The following is a 26,806-nucleotide window of genomic DNA, read 5'->3' on the forward strand; positions in this document are numbered from 1 at the left end:
GGACAGCCTGAGTTCTGGGGTGAGGTCTGCATTGGTGGACGGGGTCCGAGTGCCGGGGGGGAAGCCCGCGGTGGCAGAGAGGGCTGCGCTCACCAGGTCGCTGGCCGGCAGCGCGAGTCACCGTGGCGCGCCCAGAGATGGCCCAGGCCACTGTGCACCCCTTGCCTGTGACTCAACCACCAACAGCTATTAGGTGCTTGTTAAGCACCCGGCTCCTCACAGGCCCTGAGAAGAAAAATAAATGATAGTTTGTCCTGGAAGACAGGGCCCGTGACCTAGTCAGGGAGCAAAGAAACGCAGCCACGTGAGAGACGCTGCATTAGCAACCAGGAGGGCGAGTGGCCACAGGGAAGGGCCTCGGCCCAGCGTGGTAAACAAGACCGGGGCGGAGAGGTGTGAGCGGCCGGAGACAAGGACTGGAGATTGCACTGGAGGCCGTGAAAGCACGGAGAAGGTACCGGGGACGCGGGCCCGGCCTCGAGGTATTACAGCCACCCCTACCTGCCAAACTCTGTGAGAGGGAGGGGCTGGGAGGAGCTGGAGCCACCCCCGTGTTGGCCAGCACTCAAGCCCACAGCCCACAGTCCGCGCCCCACTGTCCGCACCCCACCGTCCGCGGCCCACCGTCCCCAGACCCAGGCTGCTGTGGCTTCACCACAGAAACATTCAGAGAAAATTCTTTCCCAGGTCACACAAAAGAAGTTGAAGCTTATACCACCAGGGGCAAATTGCTACATTTTTACGACACCAATTTATTATACTCTAGACACCTTTGCCCTTACCCTGCCGCATAAAATTCCATACTAAACTGAGAAACTTAACTTTGGATAGTTTAAGGTCAAGTTAGATTTTAACCGATTCCACCTTTCCTAAGGAAGCAGTCTTTTCCCAAGATCTACTCCTATTTACCCTCGGGCTAATCTCCCCCAAATTAGCAGCCATTGATAACGCAGAAGCGGGATCAAAGAGTCAGGAAGCACATCCGGTTTTCCTCGGGGAGGCCGGGATAATCGCTTGAAACCAGATGATGTTTACAAAGCAACACGACTTCGTTTGAGAGACCTCTCTGCCATCCTGGATACAGACCAGAACAAAACACAGCAGAGCAGAATCAGCACCACGCAGAATGTGAAAAGGCCTTTATTTGGCTCAAGACGCAGGCCCTTCAGAGAACTCGTTCCTGCCGGCCCGACACCGCACCCGGCCCCGCACCTGGCCCCGGGGAGGAAACACCTCGTTCTTCCAAACTCATCCGACCCAGGGCCTGTCCCGGACAGTCTCCTCTTCTGTGTTTACTCAGAATTGGGAGAACATGTGAAAATCTGAGGATGGATGGCAAAATACACATTGACGCACGGGAGTCAGGCAAGACCGTGTGGCGCTCGGGGACGTACAGATGGGAAAGACGGAGTGACCAGCCAGCCCTGCCCAAACAGGCACAGGAAGGGAGCAGGGAACACGCCGCGGGCGCTCTGAAGCCGACCGCCTGCTAGCGCAGACCCCAGGTCTCCGAGCGTATTTAGTGCTGCGGAGAAGAAATGATCCATCTGGGGAAAGTGGGTCATAAAGCAGATTAATACCGCCGAAGACTGGCGCGGGGAGAGGCCTGGTTTCAGAGGCAGCGGGTCTACTGAACTAGTTTAATTGTTATGTAAATTGCACGCTCAGCCACATCCATGGATCCCTGATGGCCTATTCATCAGCACGGGTTTTCTCTGAAATAAAAACTGAGCAGACCCTCTCTCCTGGCCCCCGAAGCCTACATTCCCAGGCTCTTTTCTTTTGCATTTGTGCGGCACCTGCCTCCACCGTGTCAGCGTGCTTGATACACAAATAGGCACTCGGGGCATCACGGGAAATGGGGAAGAAGGGAAAAGCGTTTCTCTCTCCCTGCCAGCCGCCAGGCCTGCCACAGCATTTCATCCCTCACGGGGCGAAGGCAGGAGACTCTGGGGTTCTCGTCCGCGTTTTTACAAAGAAAGCACAATGGAGTTCATTCAGGGTGTAAAGTAGCTGAGTTATTTCTGGGGAAGAGTTTTTCATGAACCGTTGTGTTATTTGTTCACTTTCAATAAACTTATTTGAAGACCCTGCAAATCAAAAGCGCTAAAGAAAAGTGGCAAGTCTCTGTAGACTCTGGAGAGGGAGCTGCCCAGGTAGGTGAAGAAAGGACCATCCCTTCCCCTGGACCAGGGGTGACCCAGCTGGCATTTACAGCGGAGGGCACTATCCCTCGCTCACCCCCCAAACACGGCTCCCCCGTGAGAGGTCCGTAACCTGGCGCACTGGGACCTCTTCTAAGTTTTCCCACTTTGAAAACAATTCAGGAAAAACTAGCAATCACATTTTGCATTTGGTTACCACTAGCCTTATCTGGTGCCGCCTGCAGAGGACGAGTTTGGGTGGAGAGGTTCCTTCCTGATAAGGGGGAATCACAGAAGGCAGGGCCAGGAGCCAGGAGCTGCCCGCGGGGCCTCCGCCGGCCGGGGCCTCCCTCCGGCTGGAAGCAGCGGGGTGCTGGTAGAGGTTGACTCCCAGCTTAGTAGGGCAGAGCGGTCCTAACCTTCTCATTTAAACAGACATTAACATAAAAAAGGGCACCTTACAGTCCTGACCAGAGGGACTCCGATCCCCAGCAGTTGTGAAATTGCAAATATGCAGTTTCAGCAAAGTACCTTCCTTTAAAAAGGAAGCAGACACGAGGAAAAGACTGGGTGGTGGCTGTTCTCCTTTCCACCTTCCCGCGTTTCCCAAAGTTTCTGTAAGCGTGGACCACAGATATAATACCGAAGAGTCTCACACAGTAAAGGAAATACAGAGCACAGAAGTTAATGAGCCTGCTTGGGGCTTTCTTTTAAAAACTGGCTCCTTCAAAAAGAAATGAGACCAAAAAATTTTTTTAAAGGATTTTACTTATTTGAGAGAGAGAGAGAGAGCATGAGAGGGGAGAGGGTCAGAAGGAGAAGCAGGCTCCCCGTGGAGCAGGGAGCCCGACGCAGGACTCGATCCCGAGACACCTGAGCCTAAGGCAGACGCTTCACCGACTGAGCCACCCAGGCACCCAACACCAATAATTTTTGACTTTCAAGAATTACAGAATGCAGGCTTATGAAATAAAATCACAAATAAACTTAGAACTAAAGACTTTGAGCTTTCTGCTTATTACCATATTAGCAGTCTGGAATCCTCTGGGAAAAAAGTCATTTTGGATAGATGAATTCTCTGAAGAGATAATCGCCTGCTCCTATAGAAAGCTACTGACTGAAATTTTTGCCCATTTTTTCAGTTACCTTGTTAAAAACACATCTTAGCCTCCCTGACCTTGTCGGTGACTGTGCACAAAATGAAATTACCCTCTGAACTAGTTAAAGATGAAGGTAGAGTTGTAATAAAAAATGGACAAAATTACTGACGAGAAAAAGCAAATACGAACGTGTGCATCAAATCTCCACATGTCGGCATTACAGTTCAATCCCTTAGGGGTTAGAGGCGAATCAGAAGACAAGAAACTTGAAGGATTAATTATCCCCGAATACGGGCCGAATGTGTCACTAGGGTTCCCCATGCTTGCGGATGACTCATTGAGAGCGGGGCTGGAACTGGCTGGCCCAGAGATGCCGACCACACACGCACAGGGAGGAGGGGACTATTCAAGCCGCCGTGTCACCTCCGGGTCAAGGAAGGCGGGGAGGGGGCACTCCCGGTCTCCTCTGCCGCCACACATTCAGCGGGGAAGCAGTGGCCCAGATGAACCTTACAAGCAGAACGCTTCCGCACATGGTTCTCACCCTCCCAGACCTTCCAGATCAACAGGGCAGGAAGGGGTGGGGGGGGAGGAGGGGAACATGTCCAAAAAATACACAATTACGAACAACACTAATACCCTGAAGAAATGCAGAGTGCGCAGACAATGAGTGCCCCAACTGGGCCCCGAGGAAGTGACGCTGGGACGGCCACGTGGAAGAAGGTGGACGGTGCTCCAGGCAGGGGACAGCGAGGGCCGAGGAAGAGCTGGTGGGAGAGCAGGAAGGCAGCAGGGACGCAGCGGGGCGGGGGCCGCTGAGGAGCTGCAAATCTACGCGAACATGTACGGTAAAGGGCCGCACAGGCTCAGCCGGGCAGGGCGTGGAAATGACAGCCCCGTGAGAGGAGGCCGACCCAGAGACGGAGAGTGGAAGGAGAGTGCCAGGGAGGGAGTGTCCAGGGGCCAGAGCTGCCGCAGGGGGAGGCGGCTGGCAGGTGCGCTGCCCCACCTCTCAGGGCGGGACAGGGCAACTTCCTCGCGGGCCACCTGGGCAGCTCAGTCTGTGCTCCCACCCCGGCTCAGTTAAAACTACCCAGCGAGGCCCCATCTCAAATCTCACTGGCATTTAAAATACAAATCAAATCTACTTAGGAAAACTTAAATTTGTTGGACTGACACAAGTTCATAAATCAAAGTAAGTATTGGGGAAAATCTTACAGGAAGGGCCAATACATAGAACAGTCCAAAGAGAAGCCGTTCTGCCCTCCCCCGGGTCGGGACAGTCTGACACCCGGCCTGGAGAGCGAAGAGGACGTCTGTCTTGCGCGTTAGAGGAAAGCACCCCTCCAGCCATGGGCACCTGCCCAGGGCATACCTGCAGGAGCCCACGGGGCCCTGAGCACCGGAGGATGCAGCCGGGGACAGCCCCTCCCTCCTTCCCTGCCCTCCCGGAACACGCCGGTCTGGCTCTGTCCCACCTGCTGTTCCCTGTCCCTGGCCTGCCTGCAGTCACCCTCAGAGGGCCCCAGAGTGACACCCTCCGTGTGGCTCCAGCCTTCAGGCCTTTCACATCCATACCCTCTCGTCCCAATGGCCGGGTCATCTGTCTCTCTCGGCAGACGGTGACCAGGCCTGAGGACAGCCCTGGCACACGCAGGGCTCCCAACAGCTTGGAGATACATTCTTTGGGCTACATTTGGAAGTGGTGGGGTGAGCCAGAGCCCAGGTGTCCCGGGTGCGAGCGGGGTCGGCAAAGAGATGTTCAGCGGGGGCCTGCGGGCCAGGGAAACAAGCACGCACGCCCTCCCCAAGATCAGTCTCGGGCGGGGGGGCCTGGCCGCCCCGCCACCTTCCACAGGCCCGGCAAGTGGGAGAAACTGCAGACCAGGGCGTGAGCGGAGGACCAACAAATGCCGGCCCCCGACACCAACCTCTTCCATGACACTTGGACCACCCCGCTGCGGTCTGCACCCAGCTCATCAATCTCCAACAGGGGCCCTGGTTACGCACAAAGGACTCAGGGATCCTCCGAGCCAAGAGGCTTTCTGCACTACCACCAAGGCTGCAAGGGCAGGGTCTGGAGCCCACACTGCAACACTAGCTGTCGGAGGAATTTATCCCCACGGTATTTTATGAAGCAAGCAGCGGCCAATTTCCCAAACACGCGGACAGATGCTCTCAAAACAGCAAGAAGCACATGCACACCTCCCTGCACCGTGAGGTTTTTCTGTACTCACAGAGACGAGCGGGCTCAGCTCACAGGCATAACCCAGGTGACTATCGCCTGCCCCCCCCCCCCCCGCCCATGAAACCACGGCTGGGGTCGCAGGCTGCGACTCCACCTTCATTTATCATTACGCAGTCACGGCATCTGTAGAGATGAGCTGAAAATGTCCAGAAGGGCCTTCCCGCCGTCCGGGCAGCATTCGGATTCTCAGGGAGCCACAGCCCCTGCCTGGAGCTTCCCTCGGCTCATGTGCTTTCATTACGCAAGCTTTTAATTTTGCCACATAGAAAGAAACAGTCATTCTCAACGCTTGTTCTGTGCCCACCATTCAGGTGAATAAAATCCAGCCTCGTCTCACGGGCTCCATAAATCTCATGCACGTTTTCTTCCCTCCTGCACAATGAGACCAGGCACCGCTGGAAAGCCCTGTGCGAGGTGGGGACTCCAGATCCGGGAGAAAGGGCATCTCTCAGGGGATGTGGGGGGTTGTCCACACACACACACACACACACACACACACACGCACGCACGCACACACACACACACACACACACACACACACACGGTCTCCCGCACCCTCAGAGCCAGCCCATCACCCAGCCCTGCAGACTCTACTGACCTCTCCCCATGGCCACAGCCAGCACTGGTCCCTGTGCCTGAGTGTGGCCCCCATGGTGGCCTCGCTGGACTTATCACTCCTCTCCTTTGAACCTTCCTGGAGGACCTTGAGGTCAATTTCTCAATTTCTGGATTCCTCCCCCCCGCCCCACAGAGCCACGGCACCTGCCGGCCCCACTCCCGGGGAAGTCCCTGTCCTTCCCATCAGAAGCTCCTGCTTGTAGTTTAGATCTTAAAATACCGCTTCCCCGGAAAGGCCCTCCCATCCACCTGTCAAACATGTCCTCTGGTTTCCTCACTGCACCCCGCACCCCCTGAAATGACACCGCACACTCGCTCTTTGGGATTATAGAGTCTCCCTCCCGATTCACAGAGGCAAAGAGGGAGTCTGTCCTGCTCCCTCTGCTTTTCCAGCCCCAGAGCACCAGGCACAGAGGCAGTGCCCACTTGCAAGCGAAAGTAAAATCGAAGGCCTTAGGAACCACTTGGACGTGGGAGTGTGTGTGGGGGGGTGCTGAGGGCGATCTTCCAACGCCATTTAGTTTCAATACGGGGGTGCCGGGGGGCACCCCATAGGGCAAGGCTCAGGGGGGACGGACTGGAGACAAGCCTGTGTACGGGACAAGGAACCCAGAGCCCCCTGGCACCAGGGAGGAGCAGAGCAGGGGCTGGGAGGAAGCCGGCCCGCTGAGAGCCCAGAGAATGAGGGAGAGGTAGGAGACAGACTGCAGAGCCAGGAAGCACTGAGAGCTGAGCACCAGGGCTAACAAGGAACAGGTGCAGGCCTGTGTCTGACAGGGTCAGCTCACCTCTGAAGCAGTCTTTTGGAGAAGTGGAAAATACACGTAGTGTAACGAGAAGAATTATGATGCCCCCACCCCCCAACCACTAAAACAGGACCGGCTCGGCGCAGGGGAGCCGTGAGACAGAACGGGGGCTCCATGCCTCTGGAGAAGGGACAGAGACACGGTGGCAAGGGCACCTCGACGAGATGTTTCTCTACTGAAAATACATGACAAAATGTGAATGAGAGTCACTTCTTCGTGGGTCCCAAGCACACGTTAGATTATTTTTTGTACTTGTCCACATTTTTAAACACCTGGACATACATATAAATTACTGACCCAGATCACGCTTGCATCCCTGATTCCTCACTGTTCCTCTGGGGACGGGGGCAGGGCTGGAGCTGGCTGATGGGAGGCTGGCTTCTTTCTCAGCGTCCAGTGTGAGCTGGGCTCTGAGCGCCACGAAGGTGATTCACACGGATCAAGGGAAAACCTGAGTTTGTCTTTTCAAATTCCCACTCTCTTGGGCAAGCAGCTCAGAGAAATATGAGAGAGCAAACCCAAGTATTCCACTCCAACTGTGCCCCCTCAGGAGCCAGGAGGGACCGTGGCCCGCCCAAGCCCGTTCTCCAGCCACTGCAGAAAGACGGCCGTCCTCGGCAACGCCCTGTCAGAGCCTCTGCTGTAAGCGGGGGGCCAGGCTACTGCACCGGGACCGGCTCCAGACTCTGCAACGCCTCCCTGCTGCTTCCGACACCCAGATGCCTCACAGATTACAACAGCCACCACCACCCCCCCCCCCCCCGCCATGGTCACCATGACGGCAGTGATGGTGATGACATGGCTTGTGGAGAGTGCACTGTGCGCCAGACACCGAGGTCAGCCCTCTGGCACGCCATGTTTCGTTCTCATAAATGCCCAGCGAGTGGGTAGCGTGCCCATTTTACAGATGAGGAAAGGGGAGTTTGAGGTCAGGGCACCTGCCCAAGGGCACCCAGCTGAGGGGTGATGACACAGGCCTTTTACTTTTTTTAACTTAATTTTTAAAATAGATTGATGTATTTATTTTAGAGAGAGAGGGAGTGCATGCATGAGCGGGCGCGGGGGGGGGGGGGAACAGAGGGGAAGGGAGAGAGGACCTAATGCAGAATCCCCACTGAGCACAGACTAAACACAGGGCTCGATCCCAGCAGCCTGAGATCATGACCTGAGCTGAAAATCCAGAGTCGGGACGCTTAACCCCTGAGCCGCCCAGGCACCCCAGATGCACACCTATTAAACTCTAAGCTTCTATCACCTCTGATCACTGACTTCTGCCAGGTTGTTTCTGCATTCAGTCCTCTCCTGTCTGCATCTTTATTCACCCCACCACCAACTTACAAAGTGCCAACTACGGGCCCAGCCTGGTGGTGCTGGGGTTACAGCAACAAGGAAGAAAGGCCCAGTCCTGCCCCCGACACCACAGCGTGTCAGATAAACAGACCACCAACCCTCCAGTAACAGTGGGATGGCGAGACCAGGGGCGCTGGGGCTGTGCGGCCCACAGGACTCACCTCGGTACCAGGAAGACTGCCCTAAGAAAGTAGCTTCTGAGCAAAGCTGCATTTACTCTGAAACGTAAGCCTTCCCTGTGGGGCTGGAAGCAAGAATGGAGCCTGCCATCATATATTTATTCTGTGTTATCTGGAGGTTCTAGCAAATTCAACAACGCAACAAAAAGAAACGGGATTAAAAAAAAGAGTGGAAGAAGGAGACAAAACAGTCATCATTTGCAGATGAAAATCTGACCTAGAAAATGCATGCAAAAAGTCAATTTAAAAAACTGTTAGGAGAGATGGTAACTGTGACTGGATACAAAATAAATATTTTATTCCAGCACTGATTGGCAAAAAGTACTTATTAACTACAAAAAGAAAAACAGTAGCTATCGGGTGGAGAAGCTCCACCAACACCTAAACCAAGTGATCCACGTGAACTCCACCAGGAAGGCCAGTGGCATCTCCGAGAGATGCCCTGAGAAGGGTGAGCGCCCTCTTGCCGGCATTCCAGCCCCAGGTCCCTACCCCGAATCTCACCAGCTCATCGGGACTCGGTCTATTCACACAAATCTAATTTGAGAGGCAGCTGATAAAATAACTGTCCTGTTTTGTTTTTTTAAATGTCAAGGTCAATACAAAGAAAGGCCAAGGAGCTGTCCCAGAATAAGGAGACTGGAGAGGCTCCACACTGGACAGGGTGCTGGACGCTGCCAGGACGCTCGCGGGGCAGCCGAGAGCGCTGGTCCCTAGGCCGTGGTTACAGAGCAGCACCGAGTGAGTCCGGCTTCCCGAGCTCGTAACCCGGCTGTGGTTCCGGAAAATATCCTCGTTCTGATTTCCCTAGTATGCAGGGAAAAGGGGGCAGAGCACGTTTAACTGACTCTTAAACAGCATGTACACGTGTAGGGAAATACTAAAGCGAATACAGCAGAATGTTAAAAATGGGTGAATCGGAGCTGAGGAGAGGAGTTATATGAGCTAGTCTGAACGAGTGTGGCAACTTTTCTGGAAGCCTGAAATGTTTTCAAAGTGTAAAATTTTAAAAATAAATTAGTATTATAAAGCCCACACCAACAAAAAGAAACACACACACACACACACACACACAAAGACACACATACATACACGGCCCACCTTCCCTACATGCAAACACCAACCCTTTTGAAAATAATAAGGAAAAAAGATTTCATTCATATTGACCATGCCCAAGACAAATATATAAAACACCTAGAATTAAACATAACGTGTTAAGAAACATAGAAGCTCCATGTAAAGAAAACCCATAATATAAAGGTGGGGATTAACCTCAATAAAACGTATCACTGACACAGAGGAAGGTGTATGATCCAGAGCAGGGGTGTGCACACTGTTTCTATACAGGGCCAGACACTAAATATTTTAGGTTTTTAGGCCACACCGTCTGTGTCTCAACTAAGCAGCCACAGAGCCCATATAAACAAATGGGCGTGGCTGTGTTCCCATAAAACTTTATTTACAGAAACAAGAGTCTGGTGGGACTTGGCCCACAGGCAGTAGTTTGCTGCCCGGATCTAAATGTGCTGAGCTCTCCAGAGTGTTTCCTCTCCTTCCTGGACACGTGGCCCTCCCTTGGAGCGGCCCTGGCCTGAGCTCTGATCACGGGCACACGGGCAGAAGTGGGACCCGCCCATCAACACGCCTCCACACAACCCTCCTGCCGCCTGGAGAGCCGAGCTACCGACGGTGAGCTCACCAGACGGTGCCAGCCTGGGTCCCTGATTTGCCACGCGAAGGACGCGTTTTCTGACCACTGATTAGAAACACCGATTTTGGACTTCCCTGTGAGCCAGATGCTGGAATTGATCCATTACAACAAGCAACAACCACAGAAGACTGTGTACAGAAGTCAACATCCACTCAACAAATGCTCAGTGTCCTCCAAGTACCAAGCACTCTGCTGGCTCCGGGAATACAACGCTGTGCAGGGAGCTCAGCCCTGCCCTCGTGGGACATGCAGCTCCCTGCAGGGGAGGACACGAACCACAGAATGACCAGCCACGTTGACAAGCGCCACCCGGTATGAGCAGGTGTCTGTGCAGGCAGCACATGGGACAGGGAAACACATGACACTCGTACACTTGTTCATGAAGGAACCGGACTCAAAAGTAATCTATAGATAACCAATATGCACAGTAAATCCAGGGCTAGAAAGGGCCACAGAGTTTTTATTTGATTTGATTTGATTTGATTATTTAAAGAATTTATTTATTTATTCGACAGAGAGAGAGAGACAGCGAGAGAGGGAACACAGCAGGGGGAGTGGGAGGGGGAGAAGCAGGCTTCCCGCCAAGCAGGGAGCCCGATGTGGGGCTCAATCCCAGGACGCTGGGATCATGACCTGAGCCGAAGGCAGACACTTTAACGATTAAGCCACCCAGGCGCCCCTGGGGCCACAGAGTTTTTAAAAAATGTCTCCTTGCACCAGCAAATGTGTCTCTTCTCTTCATTACCCACAGGAATCATCTCTTGGGTCCCTTGCTTCTTTCCCGGGGCTTCAAGAACTAAGCTAGTAAAGGGGGAAATGGAAACCATCCATTCCCACTTATCTGCGGTCCAGAGTAGTAGAAACTGAAGAGAATGACCAACCTATTCAGATAGAAGACGTTTCAACAAGCGTCTTTCGCAAAGGGTATGGCTGGCTGCTTCCTCACCGGGGAACTGTAGGGGGTCGGCCTGAGCCCCAAGCCCAGAGCGGACCTGTCAGTCTTCCTCATCTTGAAGCATACCGCAGAAAACAACACTTGTGCCTCGGAGGTGAATGGGGTTAAACTGAGGCAGTGGCCACAGCCAGGTGCTGGGGATCCAGACTTGCAAGCTCTGCAAGGTCATCAGCTCGTGCGGCTATTTAAACTTAAATGAACTTACAGACTAAAAATTAAAAATTGAGTTCTTAGCTGCATTTCAAATGCTCAGCGGCCACACATGACTATCACCACCATCCTGGATGTACAAAGAACATTTCTATCACTGCAGAAAGTTCTCGACTTTCCATGAGATCTCCTGTTGGCTAACCTAAGGGTTAGCAGGTGAGGAAAATCCGTTTATACTGCAATTTGCAGAGAAAAATATAACTGCTAAGAAAGCCAGATATTCAGTAGTCTTCTCGCACACTGGGAGCCGAGGCAGGGCTATAAATGTTCCTAGTTAATAGGGAACCCAACCAAAGGGAGGTGGATATTCTTAAGGGAAAGATGTTTTCCTCAAGCTGTGATGAGTCACTGTTCCCAGCTTCAGGGATGTACCTGCCAAGCTGACCGGATATATTTATGTCCCCAAGGGTGGGGGTGGAGGAATGCAAACTTCTCCCGTCCATGTAACTTCACAGCCTGCAACCTGTTTGCTCTGCCATCAGATTCCACATTCACGTTCCTTCTAAATCAGCTCCAAAGGGTCACTAGGCTCACAAGCTAGTTCTCACTGACTGTTCCAGCCATAGCTTCGTGGTAGCATACAGAAGGATCCCAAGTTTCACCAGTAAACCGCAGCCAAATCATGTGATAGGAGGCAATTTTCCTGGGAAGGTTTTAGGTGGACAACTAGTTCCGGGCACTGCCCTTGCGTGTGCATGAACTCGAGTCACACACGGCTCACCAGCACTGGGCACGAGCAGCTTGCTACGCCACTCATCGCCATGGATGCCCCACATCACATCAACGTGACCCATCTTACATGAGAACTTGGCACAACACCAACTAGGAAAGTTCTAAACCCCAGAAGATCTGTGAAAGGGAGCAGTGGAAGTCTGTGAGAAGGGCCAGGGAGGAGTCGGAACATACTTGATGTTTCTACTGTCCATTTGGAAAAACAGTAAGTACTTTTTGTTCTTTGATACAAATCACAAAAAGTAGAGCTGCTTTACAAGACAGAGACCAGTTTTATCCTCTGTAATAATGGTTTACCATGAGGAGGGAAGAGAGAGAGACCTACTGAGGAGAACAGGAGACTGGGGAGGGAGGGAATGTTTATGTTTATCAAAAGCGGCACAGTTTTTGAGAAGTGTGCTCAGAAGGGTTTCAAAAGACATCCCAAACAGGGACTATTTCCATGAAAACACTTCTACGTTGTCACTGAGACCCCCTGAGGACTCCTGCAGTTCTGAGCCCAGGTCCTTGCCCTTGCCTGCTGGGGGCGGGGGGGCATGCCCAGGGCTGCAGGGAAACAGCAGGGGTGTCACCCGGGAACCAGTGAGGAGGGACGGCTTGGCTCTGCAGAAATAACAGACAGGCCGGACAGCCCCATCCAAAGTCATCACGCACTGACCACACATACCAAAAAAAAAAAAAAAAAAAAAATACTAAATGTAAGCCAAATTAGTTATGAGGTACTAATAAGGCCAAAGACTACAATGTACTTTTTTTATTTCCATAAAAATATACTGTCAACTCAACTTTTAAATCAAATTTCAAAATAAAATATCAAAATGCCTCATCCTTTCAAAGATTTGTTTTCAAAAACATGATCTGTTGAGTTCAAGGGGGATCAAATTTACCAACTCAAAGATAAAATATGCTTCTTTAAATAGTAAGACCTACGACATCAGAAGATCTGCGTAATTCAATCAATATTTCCCTTAATATCCAATGCACGAGGTAACAAACCATGCAGGGGTAATAAAAGATTTATTCAAAATGCAAGACAGAGCAATGGATTTTAACCCAATAGAGCACCAAAAGTCCACTGAGGACGTTTCAGACCTGGCACCACAAATCACCTATAGGAAACCACTGCCTGTCGAGCTTTGGTGAGGCATCGAGGAACGACATCCACCATCATCTGAACAGCCACTCGGACAGCAACCCCGTTCCCAGCCCCGTGTCTATGTGAGGCTGGATTTTCTCCCCGCGCTCGACAGGAACCTAGCACCACAGTCGAGAAGCACAAGCAGACCCCAGCTGCCCTCCACAAACCAGACGTGAGAGACTTACAAAAAACAAATACCCCTATTCTAAGCTTCTCTGTTTTGGGAAACACAGGGATTTTCTCATAAACAATTATTCCTGAGATACGTTTACTATCGCTGTTTTTGAATGAGTTCGTAAGTATGTATGTTTTAACTTCTTGGTTCTAATTTCTAACGTGGTGCGTGTAACAGACAAACCCCACACAAACGAAAGCTCTCCGGCGTCCCCAGTAACCTGTAAGGGTGTGAAAGGACTCTTGGCCCCAACACCCTGCTGGAACAGATGTCTGACCTTGCTGGAACAGACGAAGGTGGGGGGTGGCCGGAGGGGAGAGGTGGCGGGCCGCCGTCAGCAACGCAGGGACCTGGGCTGAGGGGCTGGGCTGGGCCGGGCCCCACGAGCTGGGGGCAGCTGCTGTGGCTTCCAGCAGGAAGGTGACGCAGTCCAAGCCCCCCTCTGCACACTCGGGGGAAGGACGAGAGCCCTCCCCGCGAAGGAAATAAACGCAATATGAGCTTGCGCCTCTCTGGGCACGGTTAGACATGTCACAGATGACTAAGGGGGAAAAGTTTCTTATCAAGCAAACCATGTATACAAACACCCATCTCTCTTCCGTGTGCCTCCCGGAAAGCATCCGTAGGAGAGAGAAGCCGCACGTTTGCAGTCAGCTCATGATTTAGTGCCAGAACTGTTCCGTCCAAGGACAGGAGGACCCGCACTAACTCCTCTTCATCCTGCTGTTGGCCTTCCAGAAGCGGGGCCCCAGGGCCGGCGGGGCCCGAGAGACACAGACCAGATGCACCCGCCGCCCTCACAGCCTCGGTCCAGGCTCCCGGGCGGCTCGTGGCACGCCCTCGCGGCTTCCCGTCACCCATTCACGAAATCCGTTTACAACCAGAGATTCCATCTTCTGTCCTTTAAATCCATCAGGAACCTTTTACCAGAAAACCGGAAACTTGAAAAAAGTGATAGCGGCGGGAGCGTTAACCACAAAACCTCCTAGCGAGTCACAATGCAAGGGCCTACTTCCAGGAAATCAAAGTAAAAGCATGTCTATAATCCTCTCATTTTAATATGAAATGCTTTAAATGTAGGGTAATTATGGAGATGAGGCATTGCTGTAATTTGAGTTGTCACTAATTTACCAAGTTTATCCCCTGACACTCACAAGATGCAAAAACAGCAAATAGTAAATTACTGTATCTCCAAATCAAAAGCTTTCGTTTCATCTCACACGTAATTTTAAACAGAGCTGTGTCTTTTTTGAAAGCATTAACCGTGAACATCATTAAAACTCTACAGAATACCCTTTTAGCATCCACCAATCATCTTCCTCTATCCACAACAAAGGCTTCCCTAAATTTATTATAAATTCAATTCAGCTGTATGTCATGATAAATAACATCCTTCTCATAGACCGATTTCTAAAATACCATATATGTTTTCCTATCAGGGTGATAAGTCCAAAAACCTTGGTGTGAACTAAATGCTGGAAAGTGGCCCATATTTTCATTAACAAAGGATCAGTGTCCTAGCTCCCAAGTCACTACACCCCCATAAACCCTTTTAAAGTAAGCATTTAGCAAGACGACAGAGTAACTCTGGACAAATGTATGTGACCCACAGTGACTGTCAACGACCAAGAAAACCAGGATAAAGGGTTTATTTAGTGAAAATGCACATTCCGGGTTTCGGCCACACTCTCCAGACACGGCACAGTCGCAGCTGAACCTACAGCTTCGCTTCCTTCCGCTGAGCCGTACCTGCTCCCAGGGTCCCAGCTTCTTCACGCGGCCTTTCCCATTCCTCCAGCTTGCTCGTCCAAACAGGCACCAGACCGGAACGTTTCTTCCTCGGAGGCCCCTCCGGCTACTGCTCTTCTCTCCAGCCCAGCCCAGCCCCGCACACCTCCCCGCAGCACCGCCCGTGCACCTGGGGTCGGCACAGCCCCCACTCTGGGCCACTGGAAGCAGGCTGAGCTGACACCCTCTCCCATCCACAGGGCAAACCCTGCGCAGCACGCAGGCCCACTCCTGGGCCGACCCCGCCATGACCGAGTTACTGTCGCCTGGATGCTGCTGTCTTCACCAAGTCTGGGGCAGTTTCCAGCTAATTTCAAAATGACTTCAATCTGATAACTACTTGGGTGGCGGTTACTAACTAATTCCATACTTTTCAAGTGACCAGTTGGAACAGCACTGAGAAGCTATACAAAACAAACACGTACGTAGTAAAAAGCTGTGGGGGTCACAGTCACTTTCCATCAAGGTCCACGCACAGAAGCTGTGATCCCTCCCCCGGGCCACTCTCCACGCGTCCTTCAGAGGCTGGAGTGCACCCGTGCGGCCGAGAATAAGGGCCACGAGATGGGCAGTAATCAACTGACAAACCCAGGCAAGGACCATCAAAAGGTGCTAAGGGAGACAGACAGACCCCTCTGCTTCCTGACAGACACATGCTCTAGGCGCCTATGAGGCAGTTTCTGGCAAAAAACACATCAAACCTGAGTCTGATCAAATCTCTAGGTCCCACAACACATTCACAGGAAGTGGACACCACGGGAATCCAACCCGTAAACACAGAGGGTGGAAACTATACAGGACAGACGACCTGTCTCTTCAGCGAGGAAAATAAAGAGACAGATGAAACCTACAGATGACAAGACATGTAAGTGACACCAACCAATCACACCGTCTGCACCTGATTTAGTTCCTGATCCAAACAAACACGCCGTAAGAAAAGAAATCGCTAAGACAGCAAGGGAAATGTGAACACTGACTGGAACTTCGATGACAAGTAAGAAATTATGATTAACTTTTAAGGTGTGATCATGACATTGTGATTAGGTTTCTTAAAAAAGGATCTTTATCTTTTACTAAAGCGTTTACACGCAGAATGATGTGACATCTGTGATCTGCTTCCAGGTCGCTGGGGGCCAGAGGAAAGATGAGTGGGGGCAAAGGTAAAGCAAGCTAGGTCCCAACACGCTAACCGTCGATGCCAGGGACGTGCAAGTTCACTGCTCCTATTTTTACGTTTGAAATTTTCCGTAACACAAAGTGTTAAAAAAGAAAAAAAGAGCCATGTTCATCACAGAAAATCCGGGAAACGCAGAAAAGTAAAAAGAAAGAATCCCATGACCTGGCCACTCACAGAGGCTACCACAAACAGAAGTCTTGTTTTTACTGTAATCAATCAAGTAGTTCATGTGTTTAAAAAAAAAAAAAGAAGCTGGAAAAAAGAGGGACGAGCAAGTGAGGGGCTGTGTATGGGCCTGTTTCTGTGGAGTTCACACATTACGTCTACATCAAATTCCAAATTTGAGGGCGCCTGGGTGGCTCAGTTGGTTAAGCGACTGCCTTGGGCTCAGGTCATGATCCTGGAGTCCCGGGATCGAGTCCCGCATCGGGCTCCCTGCTCGGCGGGGAGTCTGCTTCTCCCTCTGACCTTCTCCCCTCTCATGTGCTCTCTCTCTCTCTCTAATAAATAAAATCTTTAAAAAAAATTCCAAATTTGATGGTATAAAGAACTACAGTCACACACACGAACCACACCCACCCATATAACCGGAGAGGGCCGTCCACACGACCCGGGGGGAAGCTGACTCGCCACCTCCGAAAACCACGTGAAATTGATGACATGGCTTTCCCTGCGGAAGCTGCAAATTCATTCAGTTACTCACATGTTCATTCAACAAACACAACTCAGTTGTGGCCCTCCTGCCAGCCAGTTCCTGCCCTGTGTCTCCAGGGAAAGAGACAAAGCCCTCAGGGAGCTCACGGGCGGGAGAAACGCCAGGCCCGAGGCCCAGTCAAGCGAGCCAGGGGCTAAGTTATAAACGATGTGTACTTCCCTCCCTGGGAGGGTCCAGGGGACTTGGCACAGTGTGGCCACACTGTAGGAGAGTAAGACCAGCTTTGAATGTATCACAAGGAATTGTCTTCCCGCCAATAATTCAAAAACATTGAAGTTTTGGGAAGACGTACTTGTGTAACAAATGGTAAATTCTGGTATTCCTCTCAAGCACACCTTTTCCAGAGTGGGAAAGAGGGAGGAACAGCACGGTGGGAGCTGTCCCTGGGAGTGGGCGGTGCGTGCCATGCCTCCCAGGACGGATGTCACCCAGCGGGAAAGGGCGTGCGTATCGCCACAACGCAAAAAAAAAAAAAAAAAAAAAAAAAGCTCCAAGGCTCATGCACCATACTCCACTAAGTCCAAGTCCACGAAATGCCCAGTACAGTAAGAATTTTAAATTTATGGTAAAGAAGTTCATAGCTTCAAATATTAATGGTAAACCCACATACCAACGCCCGGGAGGTAACAAGCAGTAATTGCCGCCCTTCTTTAAAAGTCAGTAATGAATTTCCCAGTTTGGTGTGACAAAAACATACACATTCAACTTCCCTGCACTGAATTCATGAAAATTTCCTGATTGCTTTCCACATGATAGGCCCAAGAGCCTTGACCTAGAGCTAAAAAGAAGTTTACAACAGCCCATTCCATATCGGGGACTACTCAGGTTTATGTTCTCTAAAACAGAAAAAAACGTCACCTAGCTCAAACCGCTAAACGCGTTAGTCAACAGGCTTTGCCAGTTTTCAGAAGCAAACAGGGGAAGGAGACATAGACCCCCCCCCCAATGTTTCTCCTTCTGCCCGCTTGTTCTGTTCCTGTGATTTTTACATCACTGCCTACATGGAGACTGCTTAGAAGCACGGCTGAAGGCAAACACAGGCACAGTAGGGCAACAAACACAGAGCAGGCAAGTGCCCAGGCTGTCGGTCACAGCACGGGGCTCTGTGACGTGCCCACCCAGAAGGCAAGCCCCTTGAACGCAAACCTGCCAGGGGCCGCCAACACCCACCACACGTTATAAACAACGGACCTGGTACTGGCCTATTCAGAGGATGATCTGGGGCCTCGGGTGGCTGGCATTCCTTCTCCTTGAGTTAGAGAAAATACTAGCGTGCTCCACATTCAGTAAGCTAGGCCCAAGTCAGGAGTGCACCTACTCAACGGAGGAGCAGGGAGCTCTGCAAATCTGACTGAATTATGTAAAGGTGCATTAGCAGAACAGGCCTCTAAGAGCCCGGGGGCAGGGAGGGGATGAAGCTGTTTGCCTGTCACTTTCTCAGGAGAGGATTGACTGGTCCTGAAATGTATTTACTGGCCCAGATTAGAGATGGAGTGGGTTATGGAAAAGAGAACAAAACAGCAACAAAGATAGGACAGAATAACTCTGTTGCTCACCAGGCCCCGGTTTTAGGGAAACACATACTTTTCACGCTTGTAAAATAAAGGTATGCTCTCCCTCTCACACCCTAAGCAGGAGTGAGTCACTGTTAATGCTGCATTGGCAAACCATTCGATGCAATATTTACAACCAAATGCACCAAGACCCTAGGTAGGGGAGAAGTTTACAGAAGCAAGCTTTGGGCGCTGGGAATCACCCCAGCAAAAATCCCCTGGACTCTCTGATACAAGAATAATTAGACCGTCAGAGACAAGTCTGGAACAGGAAACCCATTGGAGAAATATAAACACTAGTGAGGAATTAAAGGCACTTACTACACAGAAACAGAAAGTGCCCGAAAAGGAAGCAGGGTAAACAGGCTTTCTCCTGATCAACAGATCTTGAGAAAACAAGAATCATAGGGGACAGTCCATGGGGGACAAAAGTGGACATGGGAACCAGAAGACAAGAGAAAGTGAGTGAATATCCCTAAAAGCACCCTTGGGGCATCGGTGACCCAGCCACCCCTAGGGATGCCGGGGGCTGCTTTCTCCCTGACCTGGCCCCCATGCCCGGCTGTTTCCCCTTCCAGCCCGGGAATCCCAGCTGTGCTAGGAAGGCCCGAGGGCTGGGTACCACTGTCCTATCCCAGGAGCTTCGTCTTCAGGGACACTGAGCAGAGAGCACTTCCTGTCCTGGCCCCCTGCCCGCGGGATGGGAACTCCCTTCCCAGCCCAAGTCACTGCCATTCAGACGTTGGCCCCTACTGCAGGGAGTGGGGGGAGGCACACCTCCCCCACCGAAACCACCTGCTGCTGTCCTTTTCCAGGAGTGCGCGCAGGGGAACCCCAGGATTCAGACCAGTTGGGGAGTGGGGCAACCCCTCGGGACCCAGGCTGGGTGAGGGTCAGGGGTATCCTCCGGTCCAGGCCTGGCAAGGGCAAAGGCGACCCTTATGGTTCAGGCCAGGTGGGGCCTGGGAGACCCTCGGAGCCCAAGGCCGGGGCAGGGTGGAGGTCGGGAGTGGACCCCCTTGTCCAGGTTGAGCACAGATCAGACCTCGGTCGGAGAAAGCAGCGTCCCTGAGGCCCACCCAGGCTGGGCGGGGTCGAAGGCGTCTCCGGTGTCGGGCAGGGCGGGGTCGGGCCAGGGGTGGGGGTGACCCCAGGGTCTAGGTCAAGCAAGGATTCCGGGGGTGGGGGGGTGGTCGGGCCCCGGGCCAGGATGACCTCCGGGTCCAGGCCGGGCGGAGGCCGTGGCACTCACTGTTTGGGCAGCTGCAGGGCGGGCGCGCCGCGCCGCTGGAAGGCCCCGTCCACGAAGACGCCGTTCTTGCCAAGGCAGCGCAGGTAGAAGTGCGGCTCCTGGAAGGTGAGCTGCAGGTGGCGCCGCGAGATGAAGCTCGACAGGCCCATGCTCAGGTCCACCGAGCCCTGCGACGAGTTGCGGCCGATGGTGACGCTGGGCTGCCGCATGAGGAACTCGAACTCGCGGCCCTCGAGGCGCGCCAGCGCGGGCCCGGGGCTCCTTCGCACCGAGGCGGCCGCCGCGGCCACCAGGGCCTCACCCGCCGCGGCCCCCGCGCCCGGGCCCGCCGCCGCGCCCCCCGCGCCCCCAGAGATCGCGCCCCCCGCGCCCCCCGCGATCGCGCCCGGCAGCGGCGGCGGCGGTGGCGGCGGCGGCGGCGGGGGCTGGGCGGGCGGCGGCGGCGACGGGGCGGCGGGCCCGGGCGCGGGGGCCGCGGGGGCCGCGGCGGCGGGGAAGGCGGCGGCGGCGGCGGCGGCGGCGCACAGCACGGGGCTGCAGGGCGCCGAGCGCAGCGCCAGCAGGGCGCGGGCCCCGCTGTCCTCGCCGACTTCGGCCATGTTCGCGCAGCTCCGAGCGGCCTCCGGCGGCGGCGCGGCGGCGGGGGGCGGGGCTCCGCGGGGCGCGGGCGGGCGGGCGCGGCATCCCGGGCCGGATCGCGGCGGAGCGGAGTCGGAGTCGGAGGCCGAGCGCGCGCGCGCGCGCCGCCCGCCGGCCTTCCCGGGGCGGGCGGGGGAGGTGTCCACCACGCGCTGCCCTTCCCCGCACCCCCCCCCCGCCCCCACCTCCCGCCGTGTCCTGGAGGGACCGGGGAGGGGAACCCCTGAAAGTCTCACTGGAAAGTTTTGCTCCCGGGTCACTGGGGACAGGGACAAGTGACCTCAGCAGTCTCCGGGTCCCGAGTCGCTCCCTCCCTCCGCCCACCCTGAACTCGAGCCCCCGAAAGAAGAGTCCCTGTGTGCCTTTTTGGAGTCATTTATTCACTCCATAAACAGCCAGCTCAGATACCCCGGGGAGACCCACGCTGAGCACCAGCTTAAGGGCGGCAGAAACCGCCTTACCCTTCCAACCGCTGCCCGGCGGGCTCATCGGGGAGGCAGACGCCCGGCCAGTGGGGCATCGGGGCTCGGACCCCTTTAGTGCTCCAGTGTGCTGGTCATGCCTTCGTCCTTCAGCCGGGTCCCCTAAGAAAGGTGGCAACGTTTCCAACGTTTAACAATTATCGAGTGTGAGAACCCAGACCCTCCGTGGTGGAGCTGACCGTTCGGTGGGAGCCGCACACCTGAGTCAAGTGGCCAGTCCTGCGAGGCATTGCTGGGTCATGACCCGCGAGGGTGCGGGGAGATGGGGCCCCCCCCAGGGTGGGAAGCTTGCGTGCTTACTCACGTCCGTGGGGACCTGCAGTACATATTGGTCCAATCATCACCTGAGCGAATACACAGATACAAACATAGACAAACAAGTGTTTGCGGGGGGGTGGGGGGGGCAAGTAACACATTTTTATGAAAAACTGTAACAAGAGAACCTACTTGGCAGAGGCAGGACAGTAAAAAGGGGGTCAGGGATCCTTAGGGAAGAAATGACACATCCAAGGATGATTTGGGGGTCTGGGGGATGGCTTTCCAGCCAGGGGACAGCATGTTTTAAGGAAGGGAGTGTGGCACCTTCAGGGGGATTGACAGGTCCCTGGGGATGGAAGCGACAGTGACCTCAGCTGAACCCGATGAGGCAAAAGAGCCTAAAGGGCCATTTGGGTCAGGTACAGATTTAGGTCTTATTCCACCAGTCATGGAAACCAGTGAGGGGTTGTGGGCAGAAGGGCAGCATGCAGACCCACGTATCTGAAATAGAATCACTGGCAGTTGTGTGGAGTCTGGATCAGAAAGGGGTCAGTGACTGTGAGGGGCCAGTTGGGAAGCTGGTGGCCCAGGCAAGGGGGTGTCGAAGAAGCGAGGTGGACAGACCTTGGGGGGATTGCAGCAATATTTATGTCATCCAAAGGCATATACATACACACTCGTGGTAGGAAGGTAGAATGGTGCAGCCGCTAGAGAAAACAATATGGCAGTTCCTCAAAGCATTAAACATAAAATAACCATATGATCCAGGAACTGGACTTCTAGGTATGGAACCAAAAAGGACAGAAAGCAGGGTCTCAAAAAGGTATTTGTACACCCATGTTCAGAGCAGCATTATTCACAATTGCCAAAAGGCGGGAGCCAAATTTCCATCGACATGTGTGGGATGCACAGCCAAGGGAATATCGCTCAGCCTTGAAAAGGAAGCCAACTGACACCTGCTACCACGGGGAGGAAGCTGGAGGGCGCTGTGCTAAGAGAAGCCAGCCGGCCACAGAAAGACAAGTCCTGTAAAATTCCCAAGAGTGGTCAAGTTCTTAGAGACAGACAATAGAAGGGTGGGCGCCAGGGGCTGGGCGGAGGGGTGGACAATGGAGAGCTAATGGGGACAGAGTTTTGGTTTTGCAAGATAAAGAAGTTTTGGTGGTGGATGGTGGTGACAGTGGCACAATGATGTGAATGTACTCACCACCACCGAACTGTATGCTTAAAATGTTTAAGACGGTAAAATTCATGTGGTGTGTTTTACAACGGTATCTGTATTTTTAAGAGTGAGAGATTTACATGTAACCTCCAAGGTTCTTTCTTCTGGCTCATCTGAGGTGACTTCTCGCTTTTTAATGCCAGGTCTGTTTGAGGACAAGAGGTATGTATGTACCTCCAGGCCCCTCTGGCTGCACTTAATATGAAATGTGAAGACTTATGCACAGACTGACAAAGCTATATGAATCTTTTCCCGAGGAGCAAGAACCTGCATGGTGATAACACCAGGAGCTTGCAGGGCTGACGCCCAGTGACCTTGCGAAGTCCAAACACCCCATCGTTGCAATTCCTTCCTCCAACAGCAAGCCACTGGATATACTGACAGCATCAGCAGAGAGCACAAGAAAAGGGCCAATAAAAGACCACTGAGGAACCAAAATACAAGACGCCGAGTTCTTGTCTCACTCTGTCCAGGTCTAGAGGGCATGCTGGAGCTGCTTCACAAAGCATGCACTCAAAAAAGGAGCAATGACTGGCTTGCCAGGGAGAACCTTGTCAACCTTTTGGATCCTACGAGATCCAGGCTCTTACCCTGATAGAAGCCTCTGGAGCTGGCTGCAGAAAAAGAAAGGAAGAGAAGTAACTCCAAGGTACTAAACCATCGACAAGAGAAGTAGGCTGAATGGGGAGGTGACAATTAAGGCTGTGTTGAAAAGAGGCAATGAGCTACCTGGAGAGAGAGCCCATTAAAAAAAAGAAAGAAAGAAAAGACAAAACGTGAACAGATTATTTATCCAAGAAGAAATGTGGATGACAGACAAGCACAGGAAAAGAGGCTCAACCTCATTGCATGTTAGGAGCAAGTTAAAACAACAAGGAGATAGCACTAGACACCTATTAAAATTACTTAAAGGAAATGATGAAGCCAACCGTCCCTGCCAACGAGGAACAGCAGGCTTCTCAACATAGCGAGCGCTTGAGAAAACGGTCTGGCGGTTTCTCATCACGTTCAGCAGACTGACCTGATGGCTGGCAGTCCCATCGCTAGGCTTTAACCCAAGTGGAACGGAAACTTGTGTTGACACAAGGACCTGTACACAAATACTCACCACCAAACACTGGAAACAGCCCAACCACCCAAATGAACCTGGGCCGGGGGATGGATAAACAAACCTCCGCACAGCCACGTGATGGAATTCACGGCACCGATGAAAACGAGCAAAGTGCAAACACGTGGGACAGCATGGGTGAACCCCCAAATGCACTGGGTGTGCTTTCATTTGTAGGACATTCCGGGCAAAGCACAACTGTAGAGACAAACAGATGAGCGGGTGCCCAGGGGCTGGAGGTCTGGGGAGAGGCTGACCCAAACATGACATGCGGGAATTTTTGGCAGGGGCGGTGATTGTGGTGGTGATTGTGTGACTCCGTGTGTCTGTTAAAAGTAGCAAAACTGTGCACTAAAAAAAGTGAATTTTACTCTGTGTAAATAGTACCTTTTTACAAATTAGAACAGCAGCCATTCTACAGAGCTTGCGTTTATAGACCCCCAAACAAAGATTAAGGACCATGCTGCCCGAATCAGAAGCCACGAGCCACAACTGGCTATTTATGTATATTCTAATTAAAATGTGCATTTTATGTATATTCTAAATAAAATGAAGTAAACTTCATCAGAATTAGAATTAAACTTTCCATTCCTCAGTGGCATGGGCCATGTTTCCGGGGCTGGATCTGGAGAGCCAGGTGGCTGCGGTGCTGACCGCTGGGTGGGGTGCGGCTGGCCTACTGCCTTGGCTCGCTCCTCTCTTTATCTTCCCAAGTCAGGAGTCATGCCACGGACGGAGTAGCTGCACAAGACCCACAAAGAAGCGACAGTGGGCCCCCAACAGCTCTGAGGGGTTTTCACTTGATCTCCTGGTCTGGGGCAGGTATGTACAAAGCGGCAGAGCAGAACCCCAGCATGAGCCCAGAGGCTGATAGAACCCCAGAGCTGGCTGAGTCTGAAGGCAGGCGGATGGGGCTGAGGAGAAGAGGCCTCCAAGTCTGGAAGCTGCTGGTCCACACCAGCATCCTCGAGGGGTGGGAGCTCACTTAATATGTGTCGAATGCCTGGGGAACCCAGACCACTGTCTTCTCATCTTTTTCCTGTCTGCTGAGAGTCCCTTCCTGTGGCAGCCTTAGCCTTCTGGGATCCTTCCTGTGGCCCCAGTACTGCTTCCTGCCTCTTTGCTGAGTCCCGAGGGCCTCACGTCATGCAGCCACGGGACCTCTGGCTATTACTGGGCAGGACTGTGAAAGACAGCCAGAGAGGGACAGAGAGGAGAGAGAGAGATAACAATGCTCCATAGACACACCACCTCCTTGCTCATTTGAGACCACAGCTCAAGAACCCAAGAGACGTGAGCCCTGTGTCCAGAGCTCCCAGGGAGCAGGCTGACTTGTTTTTCTTTTACAGCCTACCACCTCCAGCCACCCTATCGTTCCCGAAACACCAGTTCAGGAAAAGCTGTGTCTGACTTTGACAGCACAGGACATTGCTGAAACCAAGGCATGGATGGAAAGTACTCTTGGCAGAATACCCTGGTGTTGGCGCCTAGAAAAAGGGGCAGACTCAGCTGGGCGGTTCTGGCTTGGGGCATCTCTCACGAGGCTGTGTCTGTCAAGATGTTGGTCCGGGCTGCACCCTTGGGAAGTTTGTCTGAGCCTGGAAGATCCGCCTCCAAGGTGCCAAGCTCAGGCACCTGGAGGCTCGGCGTTGCTACTGCCTAGAGGCCTGTGTCCCTTAGCAGCTGGATGACCTCCCGACAGGGCGGCTCGAGCATCCTCCAACGTGGTGGCTGGCTTCCCTCGGAGTGCGGGATCCAAGAGACAGCAGAGAGGGGGCTGCAAGGTCTCTGTATGACCCTCAGAATCCCCACCCTGCCATTTCTACCATATCCCCGTGGTTACAAGGTCAGCCCAGTTCAGTACAGGAGGGGACCCCGCAGGAGTGTGGCCACCAGGAGGGGAGTAGAATGGAGGAGGAGACGCTCCACACATCTCTGTAGCAGCCTGACAATCTGTGGGTGATAACCATGGGAGCGGTCTGAGGAAGGCGAGCTCTGAGCTGGTTGGACGGTGCAGTGGCCACATTAAGACAGAGTGGCACGGAGGGACGCTGGAGGGGGCACAGACTTTGGAACTCGCCATGTAACCGTGGACAAGTTACTGGGCATCCTCTGCTGTAACACAGACTTAGGGGCCTGTGGGAGATCTTAAAAGAGAACGTCAACGGGCCTGCAAGACACTCATGAACTCACTCATGTCACTCCGAGAAACGGAGCGTGTTTTATAGGAATAGACTTGGAAGTGAGGACAGCAAGACTCTTAGACCGAAGGCCATCTCCACAGAAGCCCCCAGAAGCTGCTCAGCCTGGCAGGTCTTGCAAAGGAGAGTACTCTGGACAGATTGCAAGAGCATTGCACGATGGGCGTGCCGAGGGATATTTTTTTCTGAGCTTTTACCGTGAAGACCTGATGGGGTGGGGAAACTTTCAAAAGTGCCGGGACCCCCAGGAGTGAGCATTTTTAGGTCTCAGACGTGTCCGGCATTGCGTCATCGAGGGGTGGCTTTCCTGTCCCCGTGGGCTCCCCCGGTGCTTCCTGTTCTTGGGCTTGCGCTCTGGGAAGTTGTGGCTCTCTGCGTCCGCTGTCTGTTTCTTTGGTGTGTGGACAGAGGTCTGCCCCGTGGCCTCACTTCTCTGAGGGATCTGAGAAGAGCTGTTCATTTTCCACGCGTCCAGCCTTCCTTGCGACACGTGGACCAGAGCCGTGGCGTCTCCGCCCCTGACGCACGGGACTGGAAACGGGAAGTGACTGTAAGTGATCCTTCAGCAGCTCCGTTTCTGCTTCTTGGCAAAGGTTTCGTGCATCTACGGGGTCATGCCAGGCTTCCCGGCCTCAGGTCAGAGCCCAGTCCGTGAAGCATTACAGTGTGGCGATGTGGTGGCCGTTCTAAGGCTTCACGATCCTGAACACGGGCAGGAATGCCTGAGGGACAGCTTATGGCCCCTGCGGTTCCAACACACAGCCACCGGTCGTGTAGCCATGGAGCATTTGAAATGTGGCTGATCCAAACTGAGATGTGCTGCAAGTGTCAAATACACTATACTACGGATTTCAAAGACTTAGTTAAAAAAAAAAAGCAACATATTATTACTATATTCATAGTTTTTATATGGGTTACAGTTTGAAATGATAACATTTGGGTTATACTGGGTTAAATAAAGTGAACACTAAAATTAATGTCACATTTCTTTTCACCATTTTGTTTTTTTTTATTTTTTTTAATTTTATTTATTTATTTGACAGAG

At 52.9% G+C, this 26,806-nt stretch overlaps 1 protein-coding gene across 1 annotated transcript in view; it reads right to left on the reverse strand.

Moving 5' to 3' along the window:
• Positions 1–20,465, reverse strand: part of FOXK1 (forkhead box K1) — a 65,897-nt gene extending 45,432 nt beyond the window's left edge. The window contains exon 1 of the mRNA XM_028088470.2: positions 19,852–20,465. Coding sequence (XP_027944271.2) covers positions 19,852–20,450 — 599 coding nt within the window. The 5' untranslated portion in view covers positions 20,451–20,465. The remainder of the gene's footprint in view (positions 1–19,851) is intronic.
• Between the last annotated feature and the right edge of the window lie 6,341 nt (positions 20,466–26,806).

This window comes from Eumetopias jubatus, unplaced genomic scaffold, assembly GCF_037043125.1.
Source record: "Eumetopias jubatus isolate StellerSeaLion01/CBP00866 unplaced genomic scaffold, mEumJub1_p1.0 scaffold_12, whole genome shotgun sequence".
NCBI lineage: Eukaryota > Metazoa > Chordata > Mammalia > Carnivora > Otariidae > Eumetopias > Eumetopias jubatus.